This window comes from Pseudonaja textilis, chromosome 1 (assembly GCF_049901715.1).
Source record: "Pseudonaja textilis isolate UNSWEBS1 chromosome 1, rPseTex1.2, whole genome shotgun sequence".
NCBI lineage: Eukaryota > Metazoa > Chordata > Lepidosauria > Squamata > Elapidae > Pseudonaja > Pseudonaja textilis.
Window position 1 is genome coordinate 183,507,730 of NC_141990.1, and position 12,980 is coordinate 183,520,709.

The window sequence follows — 12,980 nt, forward strand, 5'->3', positions numbered from 1 at the left end:
AATTGAATGTATTTTCTAGAATAGTTTATATTGTAAAGATCAAATTGATGGTGATACAATAATGAATTTCCCTTACATGGGGTAGATTAAGGAAATGTGCTAGTGTTTGATAAAATTGTTTTTCTAATACAGAAAAAAAGATAATGCTCAAACAGATGTTACTCAGCCAGGCATGGTATCCTGGAATCTTTAACTGAAATTCTTTAGTTGTTACTTTTATAATTATATGGGAGGCATTCTCTGTTAAATTTCAATATTTCTTTCCTGGATATGAATAGTTTTCAAGAATGATGAAAGTTTGTTCTTCTGCTAGTCATAGCACCTTTTAGCCTTCATATTTTATCATACTTATTCCTTATGAAAAGTGCATTGTATCCTAATGAAAAACTTCTAGTTCTTTGGAAGGCCCTCAGTAACTGTTCTGCTAAGCACATATAATCGGACATTCAAATAAAAATTGTAATTGCTGAATTGGAAGAAGAGTATTCTTTTATTCCAAGGGCAGAAATACCTGCTTTTCCTATCTTAATTCTCTAAAAGAGAAATGGATTCTAAAGTCCTAAGCAATGAAAAATGGATAAAGAAAATACTTTAGGTATGTTGAGGTTGAACATGTTATTTGTGCCTTATATGCTTCGCTGTTCTTGTTTGAAGTTAAATTTCACTGCTCTAAAATACAGATTTTAATACAAACATAAAATAGAATAAAAAAATCAATTAATCAATTCTCTTAATTAAGATTTATTAGGCTGGATCAGGATTAGTCTGAATCATATCAATATGTGTATGAAAATTCTACATATATATTAATAAGTAAAATGCAAATCAAATGAGAGGATTATTTGAACCCCATTTATGAAAAAATAACATGTTAATATAAGCATTGCAGTTTTGATATGTGTCAGATGTGTACAAATTAAATAATGGAAAAGATTTTGTGGAAAGATGGGTCTGTATCTTTAAGTTAGGAACTAAGAAAAAAATGCTTGTTTTGCAGACTTTTCCCTTTTTCTGTCTGTATCAAAACTACAAGAACAAATAAAAGTTGTATGTACTTAAATATTGGTGTCTTCCATGTATGCCAACCAGTGAGGACTATGGGGTACAATTTACGTGCTAATATAAGAGAAATAAATAAAAATAATAAGGAATGAGGGGTCCTTGGTGCACTCTGAGCTTGTTTTCTTGCGGACGTTTCATTATCCTAACAAGGTAACATCATTGGTACCCCTCATTTCAATCCTGAGCTGCAAATATTCCCCTTTATGATTAGGAATGTTTATGAATCAGAAAATGATTAGGTGTGGATTTTCATAATTTCAAACGACATTATGCCTCATTGGTGGAACATTCCAGATAGGTCTTGATTTGGCCTGATTATAATCTGGGTGATTCTAAATTTCAGCCATGAGAAATTACAGAAGGATCTTAGAGGACGAGTAGTCTGGCTTGTGTACCTTGCCCCTCCCATCTTCCTATACATAAAGAGTGAATCAGTAAGGAAAGCCAGTTTAGTCTAGTGGTGAAGGAACTGGCTAGAAACCAAGAAATTGTGACCTCTAGTCCCATTTTAGGCATGAAAGCCAGCTGAGTGACTTAGGGCCAGGTTCACCTCACAAGATTGTTGTTGAGAAAATAGGTTGAAGAAGGAACATAAACTTTGTAAAAATAATAAAATAAATAAAATAATAAGTATTGATTTTTTTTCCATCATCCTCATTTTCCTGTTCTCCCTCAGTTCTATTTACCTGCCATCTCAGCCCCAGAATTCAAGTGCAACATAACCAATCTACCTACCCTGGCCTAAACTTCCTAGCACCTTTCTTTTCTCCCCACTTTCTCTTAACTGCACTTGTCATCATTAGTGATGGCCTTTTCTCCAGTCCTTATTTTACAGTACTTCAGCCTGTTTCACATTTGTTTCATGTCTGTGCCTGGATCAGCTATGCAGATTTGGGATTGGGAATAGATCACATGAATGCACAAAATGTTCTGCAGATCCCCCTGGAAAGATTTTGATTTTTTTTAAAAAACAAATAAAATTCTGTGCCAGGTAGTGTTTAAGAATGAGATTGAATGTCTGATAATGTTGACAACTTTTTAATTCTGCTTGTGAATTATTTGTAAAAATTCAGTAACTGATTTTTTTATAGTAAAAAATTAGAACTGGAAATCCAGGAAAAAAGTAGAAAGGATAACATGTAAAATTGAATACAAAAAGACAACTATTAAAATGAATTAAAATGTAAAAAGATCTTCTACAGTTCATCAAGGACTTTAGAAAAGAAAAGTAGAATATGACTACTATTAATGGGTTTAATATCAGGAAACATTCTTCAGTTGTAATGAGCGCATGGGTATGAGCTTTCTACCTGGACAAGTTTAGCATAATTATATATAATAATATATTTTCCTTGGCTGTGGTTCCCAATATTATGTTGTGTTTTCAGATCTCTGAAAATTAAGAGAAGATAGAATGGATGCTACCGTAATACTGTCTATTCTGAAGAAAAAATTAGCTTTCCTCTCAGGTACAGTTTTGTCCTTCTCATTTTTATGTATTATATGAAAAACTATGTTTTAAAATACTTTTCGGTTTTCACTTTTTTCTGATATGTTGCTTCAATATTTTGTAGAAATTCTTCTAATTATAATTGTTATGTTAACTTCAATCTCATCTTGTTCATATGGAAAAAATTATTAGTTTTCTGTAGATAATAGATGAAGTTGTATTTCTATTTTGATGTATTAAAATTCTCTCTATATTCCATGTTTATTTTTAATTTTAAAATGTTATATTAATAGGAGTTCAAATAACTGACATGCATCGTGATGTTTAAAATATTGAGAATTCAAAACAGTGTTGATTGAGATGTTGATCAGGCTGAGAGCTCTTTCAGACTAAGCTACTAAGATATTTTCTCTTAGTATGTATTTGGCTGTTTTAATTTTAAATGCTACAAGTAGTGCTTAATACTAGATTAGCTTTATATTTTTTAAAATGTATTTTGGAATGTTGGCTGGATGCCTAAATCACCCTCTGACATATTGTAGAGAAAAAGTATTCCTGCTAAGCAGGTTTTATTTGATAATAGAGGTATTGTTTACTCCTATAATTTCAAGTGAGAGCCCACCATAATTACTATTTATTATATTGTAATAATGCCAATTCTTGCGGTTTAACTTCATATAATGTAAGGTAATAACTTGGATTAGTTTATACTAAATCACTGCTTAAAATGGTTTCTTAAGTAATAACTGTTTATATTTGTGTTGCCTCATTTATTGCTGCTTATAGGTGCCTGAATGGAAAAGTTACAAACTTTAGAACATTAAGGTTTATTTTATTTTATTTTTTATTTAAAAGCCTTCTTGTACTATATAAATACAGGTAGTCCTGGACTTACGACCACAATTGAGCTCAAAATTTATGTTGCTAAAGTGACAAATTTGTTAAGTGAGTTTTGCCCCATTTTATGACCTTTCTTGACACGGTTGTTAAGTGAATCACTACAGTTGTTAAGGTAATAACATGGTTGTTAAGTGAAATCTGATAAGCAATGACTTTGCTTATCAGAAGGTCATAACATGATCTTAGGACCTGCAAAAGTCATAAATATGAATCAGTTGCCAAGACTGAATTTTGATCACATGACCATGGGGATGCTGCACTGGTCATAAGTGTGAAGAATGGTCATAAGTCACTTCTTTCAGTCCATTGTATCTTTTGTACTAAATGAACTGTTGTAAGTTGAGCGCTACCTGTAGTTCTTCATAGCAATATAATTGGCAGATAAGAATGTATTTGGGAGATGCCAAAAGGAGAACTTTCTTGAGTTACAAGTTGCTAGCTTAAATTTCAAATAACAAAAAAAGGTCTTTAATTTATAGATGCATAATAGATCATAAATAATTGTAATATCCTTACTTGCTTAATGATTATTAAAATATCAGATGCACATTACTTACTTTACCTCTCCCATCTCTCTCAACTATGTGAATTCCACCCAGCCACCTCAGCAGAAAAGATGGTGTAATAGTTGACTTCCAATGGTGTAATAGTTGACTTCCAATCTTTCATTTAGGGCATTGATGGTATTAAATTGAACAATGATCATCCTCAATGAAAATGCAAATAAAAATAAAAAATAAAAATAGCCTTGATAAGTAACTGCTTAAAATTTTAAGCATCATCTCTAACTAAATATACATAGAGATAAATTTTACTTATTAGAAAGGAACTTGGAACCAAAGGAAATGTTTAGAATTGGCATAGAGGTTATTAATTATTTTATTTTTAGAAGCAAAAAGCATATTGCTTTGGTCTCTGAAAATCATTTTGAAGATATATTAAGTCAAAATTTTGTCTCTATATGTATGTATCTGTCTTTCTTTAATTTTCCCCAGCTCTTTTTACTGGAAGATTAGATTTTATATTACATGCAAAAACTATAATTAGAATGGTCAAATGCAAACAAATTATGACACTTCCCACAATAGCCGAAGTGAAGGGCAAGGTACTATTCAAGAAAATAATTTTATATAGTGGTGTTCTTAATTATACACATCTTCATTTCACCTATTCTTCTGTTTTCTTGGCCAGGATGTGCCTTTGAAAACAAATGGTAATATATAATGCAAACAGTCTCTGCCTTGGATAAAGAAGTTACATAGCTCCATATAACATGATAGATGGCTATTTGCACATGTGTGAAAAGGTGGCTATCATTCTGTGCATTCTCTGAAATCTGCCTACCTCATGTATGTGGAAAAAGATTGTTAGTTTTTGTGCATGTGCAAAGTCAGTTGCCATGCAAAAATTGGTGATCCAAAGTTTGCAAAAGTTGATATTTATGGAGTGATATTTATGTACATCAGAAATTGCTTGAACCATTGAAACAGCCACACATGTATGTATCAGTCTAAGCAGATATATCCCTCTTCAGAAATAAGCAAGAACTTACATACTCACCATATATAACTTGTGTACCAATGCATTGCTTATTGGCTGATGAATTGCCTTTATTTCTCCATAGAGCTGCTGCAAGCATCCAGAGTGGGAGGTGCTCCAGTCTCGGCTCTCACAGGCTGAGCTTGAATTGAGGAACGCTCCTCCCCATCACGTGGTCCCTCGTAGCATTCCCGGTTTTAGCTCAGCCTCGTGACAGTCAGGCTGTGTTTTCTCTGAGCTCTTGGCCGACTCAGGATTTCTCTTAGGATTTCTTCACTTCCAGATTGGACCTTTTAATTTGAGTTATTCCTGCGCAGTTTACCTTGGGGTCTATAGCTTCCCTAGGGGAATTTCTCCCCCTCCTGGGGTTTTTTTTTAATCTTTTTATTGGGCAGAATTCCAGCACTTCGCGTTGCTGGTGCCCCCCCCCCTCCCCTACCACTTCGTTCGCTCTACCGCTGAGCGCCGTTTTCGTTCCTGCCTTCGATCGGTTGTTTCCCCCCCACTGAACGCCTATAACCAGGGGAGATCTAACTATCCCCTGTTCCTCCCGTTTCGGGCCCTCATAGGCCTCCTTCCATGCTGGGAGAGTAATCCGCCGCTGATAGCCCCTCTTCGCAACTCGCGGCCGCCATTTTGGGCGCCGCATGGCGGCCACCATTTTGGGCATGGCCTCGTGGCCGGCCGCCATTTTGGAGCCATTCTAACAGTGCAACCAGGCTGCGTTGATAATTTATCTCACTAGGCAGATCCCCGGGGACTGCTTAGAGCTGTCGCTCGTTCCCTCAGGGTCTTTTTCGAGGGTCTCCGAGCCTTCCCAAGGTCCGTTGGCTTCCGCAGCCGTGTTCAGCTGGCGAGGTAGAAGCGCTTTTTCAACCCCCCGGTCTTCGTCTGGGGAGGCAGCTGCTGTAGGCCATCATATTTTTTCTCAGGCCTGGCGTTCCTTTCGGCTGATTGATTTACCATCTGTACCTTACAACTGCTGCTCCCTCCCTTCTGGAGCAACTTTAAAGTGCATTAATAAGAATAACAAATAAAACCAAAAGGGCAATAGGCCCAATTTCTTCATATATATATTCGTCTTGCTTATATCTCAATATCAATCCGTTTTAAAAAAAAGAAAAAAAGGAAAACAATTAATAAATAAATGATTAAATTCAACGAAATATTTTTTAAAAAAAATTCACCAAAAGGGGGGCGTGAAACAACCGCTGTGATACCCGGCCTTGGTGCAGGTCGCAATCAGACGAGCCAACCGTCTCTTACTAATTTTAAATATTTTTTTTCCAGCTTTTTTTCCAGATGGCAGATGACAATTCTTCACGTGGACCTTCTCTGAAGGCCAAATCCAAAACGCATTACCTGTGCAGACAGGCACAGGAGACCTCCAAAGCCTCACAGAAGGATGCCCTCAGATGCCACAAAGCATTGGAGAGGGAAATAGACAGGCGGTCTAGAGAGTCATGCTCCATGCTTCTGGCCCTCCCCCCCGCCACTCCCTCAACCTCCACCCAACCCCCCCTCCTCCTCCCTCACCTACTCAATCTTCGGCCTCGGTGCCTAGACAAGCTCCTGAAGCTACTTTCACCCCCACTGCTGCTGGCTTGCGCCAGGAGGAACCAGAGGAGGATTCCATGGTCGAAAACCCTGAGAAAATGAGATCCTGGATGGAGTTTGCCATCCGCCAGGGAATCGCGCAAGGTCTCCAGCAGATGGCCGGTCCGGCCCCTCGGCCTGCGGCCCCTGAAGTCCAGGCTCCATCCGTCAGATCTCTCCCCAGATCGGATGCTTCACATGGTCAGGTACTCTCCCAGAGGGAACTCCCTCTCTCTCATGGGGTAGAGGAGGAGGAGCAGGAACAAGATCAAGGGGACCCGATTCATTTCGGGGAAGAGGAGGACCTTGATTTGGGGTCCATGATCTATAGCGAACCCCTCTCGGGGGCAGACTCAATGGAGGGGGAGATGTCAGAGGATGAAGGCCTCACCCCGGACCAGCCCATCTTTGTGGGGTTGTTCAAGCCACATCTGTTCAGGTCCATCCTTTTCAAGGCCAAAAATATCTCTGGCCTGATCTCCCAGCCTCCCCCTGAGTCCCTCCCCGCAGCCTCGGGGGGGGCATGACTCCATCTTTAGTCAGCCAGTAGTAGAGACCGAGGTCATTCCGGTCCCACCTATCTTTTCCGATCTGGTTTCCAAGCAACTGGCCTCCAGCCCCCTCCAGTCAGGACAAACGGTTTTTCAACCTTGATCCTGACTTCTCTCTCCTGTTAGACCCCCTCACGGTCGACGAACCCATCGTGGGCTTGGCTTCTTCCTCGACCCCTAGCGATGCTCTAGAGGCCCTGAAACCAGAAGACAAGCGAGCCGAGCTGGCCTTACGCCGGGCCCACCAATCCAACGTCTGGGCCATTAGATCGGCCACGGCCGCATCTTTCTTCACCAGATCCTCAATCAGATGGTTCCGCCAGCTAAAGCAACATGTCCCCACGTCCAATCTTAGGGCACACCAGGACATTGCAAAGCTCACGGCCGCGGCCGAGTTCTCGGCCGACGCCACTTATCAGTCTGTGAAATTCTCCACCAGAGCCATATCCTCGCAGGTCACAGCTCGCCGCTTGCTCTGGCTCAGCCACTGGCAAGCGGACATTAAAAACAAGGTGAAATTGGCATCCGCTCCCATTTTGGGAGGTAAATTATTTGGTCTGGTCCTTGATCCCTTGCTGGTTGAGAGTCGTAACAAGCGCAAATACCTCCCCTCTCTTTTTCGGAGGTCCGACTCCAGAGCTCCCCCGCCCTTCGACGAGGATCCTTTCGTTCCTCCTTCCAGACCTCCTTTCCCCCCCCAGATACCAGAGATCTCCCTCCTACCGGCCGCCCCCATCACAAGATCGGGCCGAGTCCGCCGAGAGGTCCAGAAGGGGTGGCTCCTATAAAAGGCCCTTCCGGGGATCTGGGAGCAGGCCTTTTCGGCGCTCCAGATAACTTAACTCTCTCCCTCCCCATCGGTGGCCGTCTCAAATACTTCGCCAACCGATGGGAGGCCTCTACCTCCGATGCGTGGGTCAGGGACACAGTCCGTTTTGGCCTTGCCCTTGAGTTCCAGTCCCCCCCTCCTGACTTCTTCATGTCCTCCCCCCTCTCCAGAGACCCTGCCAAACAGGCCCTCATGGAGGCCGCCATCAGTCACCTCCTCGACATAAAAGCTATTCAACCCGTCCCCGTCGCTCAACGAGGACGGGGTTTCTATTCCCATCTGTTTGTAGTGCCTAAGCACTCAGGGGGTTGGAGGTCGATCTTAGACTTAAAAAGACTGAATCGTTTTCTGTCTCCCCGCAAATTCAAAATGCACACGTTACAATCAATACTTCTAGGAACCAGACGAGGGGACTGGCTCACTTCAATTGACCTTTCAGAGGCGTACTTGCACATCGCAATTTGACCCTCTCACTACAAGTTTCTACGTTTCTCCTATAACAAACAACACTTCCAGTACGTCGCGCTTCTCTTTGGACTGTCCTCTGCTCCCAGGGCCTTCACCAAGGTCTTGGCGGCCCTGGCAGCCCACCTTAGAACCCTCCCAGTCCATCTCCACTGCTACCTGGATGACATCCTCATCCAGTCCTCCTCAAAAGATCAGGCAGAAAGAGACACCAGAATCACTCTTGCTGCCTTCCAGGACCACGGGTTCCTGATAAATTGGAAAAAATGTCACCTTTCCCCTTCTACCCGGTTAACCCATCTGGGGGCAGTGATTGACACTGTTCAGGAGCTGGTCTTCCTGTCCCCGGAAAGACTCCTTAGCATTCAAAAATCTATTAATCTTATTAGGCGTGCAAAAAAGGTTTCTCTGTTAGACTTGTCAAAATTGCTAGGCAAGTTGGTTTCATGTATCTCTATTATTCCTTGGGCCCGTTTTCATACCAGATCCCTTCAATGGTTCCTGCTCCGTATCAGTGATCAGGAAGGAGCAACTCAAGGCTTCTGGTCGGAGTTCCTCCAAGAGTCCTCAAGTCCCTCCTCTGGTGGACCAGACCAGCCATCAACAAGGGCCACTACTTCAAAGAGCCCAACAGGCTGACCCTTACCACAGACGCGAGCCTGTTCGGATGGGGCGCTCACGTCCACTCTCTCTCGTCCCAGGGTAGATGGTCAACAACAGAACGACTCTGCAGCATAAATTGGTTGGAGCTCCACGCCGTTTACCTGGCACTTTGCAGTTTCCTACCTCAGGTACGCGGGCGCCACATCCTGGTCCTTACAGACAACGTCACGGCCAAAGCCCATATCAACAGACAGGGGGGCACCCAATCGATTCGGCTCATGAGAGAGGCCGAACGCCTTTGTCGATGGGCGGAAGCAAACCTGTCATCCATCAGGGCAGACCATATCTCGGGGGCTCTAAACATCCAAGCAGATTGGCTCAGCAGAGCCACCCTAGACCAAGCGGAATGGCATCTCCACCCATCCCTATTCAGGGAGGCAGCCTCAATCTTCGGCCTTCCCAAGGTGGACCTCTTTGCATCCCCCTCAATGCCCAGCTACCAAGGTTCTTCTCCAGGTACCCCTCTCACGGAGCAGAGAACCACAACGCCCTGCGTTGCTCATGGCCCCCAGGGCTTCTTTAGGCCTTCCCCCCACCCCGGCCCTTATCCCCAGGGTCATCCACAAACTAATCCTGGAGCAAGCGGAAATTCTTCTGGTGGCCCCCTATTGGTCCAGATGTCCGTGGTATGCGGACCTCCGCAACCTCTCAGTGCCCCCCCCGGAGGATCCCCCCCGACAAGATTTCTCTGTCCCAGGGCCCACTTTCACATCCGAAACCCCAATGGCTCCAATTAGCCGTCTGGAGGTTGAGTGGGACCGCTTAAGGAGGGAAAAGTTCTCCAGCCAGGTCATAGACACCATTCTGGCAGCCAGACGGCCCTCGACCACACGAATATACAACGCCACGTGGGTCGCCTTTCGTAATTGGTCCCACAAACTCCAGATCAATCCCCTCTCTCCCTTCATTGCACAAGTCCTGGATTTCCTTCAAGAGGGCCTTAACAAGGGACTGTCCCCTAACACCTTAAGACGGCAGGTCGCAGCCCTGGCATCCGTTATTCCCACCAGTAGTGGGGGTTCCCTCTCTTATCACCCCCATATCCGGGCCTTCCTTAAGGGAGCTTCCAATCTGCGCCCCCCAGCTGTCCACCGCTATCCCACCTGGGATCTCAATAGGGTCCTCCTTTCCCTCACCAAGCCTCCCTTTGAACCCATCAGGGAGGCCTCCCTCCAGTTCCTGACACTCAAAACTGTGTTTCTCGTTGCTATCACATCTGCTCACCGGATTTCGGAGATAGCAGCCCTGTCTATCAGAAAGGATTTATGTGTGTTCCATTCAGATAGGGTTGTTCTCCAACCCGACCCCACCTTCCTACCCAAGATTAACTCAGCTTTTTTCACAAAGCTCAGGAGCTTATCCTCCCGAACTTCTGCCCTAGACCCTCTCGGGAAAGGGAGGGACAGTGGCACACTCTTGATGTGAGGTGCGCCCTAAGGATCTACATCAGGCGCACCCAGCCCTTCCGGAAGTCAGAGGCATTATTTCTGTCTTTCCAACCCAAGTCGCTCGGTCACAAAGTGTCACCTGCCACTGTTGGCCGCTGGATTAGGGCTGCCATCTCTAAGGCATACCAGACACAGGCCCTACCTATTCCCCCCGGCATAACTGCGCACTCCACCAGGAGCGCGGCTACCTTGGCCGCATGGGCCACGCAAGCTTCAATAACTGACATCTGCCGGGCTGCCACCTGGGCATCCCCGTCCCCTTTTATCAGGCATTACAAAATCAATGTGTTCGCCTCAGCTGAGGCCTCTTTTGGCAGGCGTGTCCTACAACGGGTCCTTGAGGATCCAGAGGAGATTTCGAACCAGATGGGATCCCTCCCATAGGACTCGCCAAGCTTTGGTATGTCCCACTCTGGATGCTCGCAGCAGCTCTGTGGAGAAGGGGCATTGGTTCTTACCTGATACGCTTCTTCTCGTAGAGCTGCATAGAGCATCCAGCCCCACCCCTTTATTTCCGTCTGGTGGGGAATCTTGTTTCGGCCAATGGATTAGTTGTTAGTTAGGATGAGAATAAGGCCTTTCCTTCTCGTCTTCGCAAAACTGGGAATGCTACGAGGGACCACTTGATAGGGAGGAGCGTTCCTCAATTCAAGCTCAGCCTGTGAGAGCCGAGACTGGAGCACCTCCCACTCTGGATGCTCTACGCAGCTCTACAAGAAGAAGCGTATCAGGTAAGAACCAACGCCCCATTTCCCCTTCCATCCAACATCTCTTAGTGGCTCATATGAAATACAATAAAGAAAAAAAGGCATGGTTAAAATATTAATAAAGGAACAGCCATAAAAGCCAAAACTGGGGGAAAACCGAGGAGGGATTGGAATAAGAATTCAGGATGAATTAATTTGTGAATTAGTACAAAATCAATGTTTGTGTGTGGGTGACTGGATAGGATTTAGAGAATGGGATTTTTCTAATTACTGAACCAATCTGTGCTTGTTAGTGACTAATTGATTATAAAGTTCACATCTCAAAAGAAAGCAGAGCTTTGAGGATTCTTATTCCCCCTCCCTTCCTGCAGAAAAGCATAGTATAGCCTGTTAGATTTGCAATTAAAGCCTTGGCAAAACTTGTATATCAAAGCTACTATATTATACCACACATATTCAAGGAAGATATCTGATGTTTTTATGCTAATAAGAATATTCTGTTCCCTTTTTGTTACCTTACATCTTTATCAGCCATAAAGTAATTATTTCCCAGTTGAGGTCTTGCACTAACGTATATACATGTTCCAACTGTCTTATGTCTTTTAACAAGATTCTCTATGTAATTGATGTAACACTGTAACCTTTACTCTTAGATCTTCTGGGTACAAGAAATTAGGAATTTCATGTTTAACATCTTTCTGAAAACCAATAAGCTGGAGGCTAGCTTGATTTCTAGGAGACTTAAGATCCTCTTTTTTCCCTTTCTTTTCAGAACCATGTTTTACCTTTTTCAAAAAAAAAATTGTCATCTTGCTTATAGGACAATCAATTCTAAAAAGTGCTCTCTCTCTTTCAACAGTATGGGGTATTTTTTTTCTTTTTCAGTCCTTTTTAATTTTTAAACTCTTGTATAAACAACAATAGCAAGAAAACCTTAAAGTGACAGTCAAATGTTTCATTGTTGAACACAGTCCTATTTGAAAGAAATACAATAAAAGGAAGAAAAGTACAATTTCCTTAAATGTGCTTAGTGATTTCAAATTCCTTTGAGCAAAGCTGAGTCATTTCATCTTCCTCCACCTGCAGTTTAAAATTGGCTGAGTTCCTATTTCATGAGAAAAGAGGTTAGGCAAAATAACAGAGCTGTAAAAGGGACCTTAAAGGTCTTCTAGTCCAACCCCCTGTTCAAGCAGGAAACCCTAAATGATTTCAGGCAAATGATTGTCCAGTCCCTTCTTAAAAGCCTTCAGTGATAGAAGAACCATAGCTGGGGCAGGGGTGTCAAACTCTATTTTATTGAGGACTGCATCAGGGTTGTGTTTGACCTCAAGGGGAGGAGCATGGCCAGAGTGGACATGGCTAGGTTGGACATGGTCAGCTCAACGTTACTCATGTCGGGGGCATCTGTGGTGGCCAAGTATTAAGGTAGGACTTCCTACAGATCCTCCCTCCCTCTCATCATAACCTACCTTCCTTCCTTCCTTCCTTCCTTCCTTCCTTCCTTCCTTCCTTCCTTCCTTCCTTCCTTCCTTCCTCTTCTCTTCTTTTTCCTTCCCTCTTTCTTCTCCTTTCTTTTTCCTTCCACTCTCATTATTTTTCCTTCCTTGCTCTCTTCCCATCTTCCCCTTTCTCTTTCCCTTTCTCCTTTCCTGTCCCTTCTTGCATGCTCAAATGCAAAAGGGGAAACATTCCTCCTTTTGTTTTTAGTTTGTTTTACTAGCTCTTTGCCAGCAAAAACAGCCTGGGGGGAGCGCAGCCCTTCCGAGCTCT

The 12,980-nt window shown here is 43.2% G+C and overlaps 1 protein-coding gene across 9 annotated transcripts in view; it reads left to right on the forward strand.

Moving 5' to 3' along the window:
• SESTD1 (SEC14 and spectrin domain containing 1) overlaps window positions 1-12,980 on the forward strand; it is an 81,154-nt gene that overhangs the window by 37,471 nt on the left and 30,703 nt on the right. For all 9 annotated transcript variants that reach the window (XM_087919891.1, XM_087919896.1, XM_087919890.1 and 6 more), the window contains exon 4: window positions 2,451-2,531. In XM_087919891.1, the coding sequence (XP_087776017.1) occupies window positions 2,477-2,531 (55 nt within the window). In that variant the 5' untranslated portion in view covers window positions 2,451-2,476. The remainder of the gene's footprint in view (window positions 1-2,450; window positions 2,532-12,980) is intronic.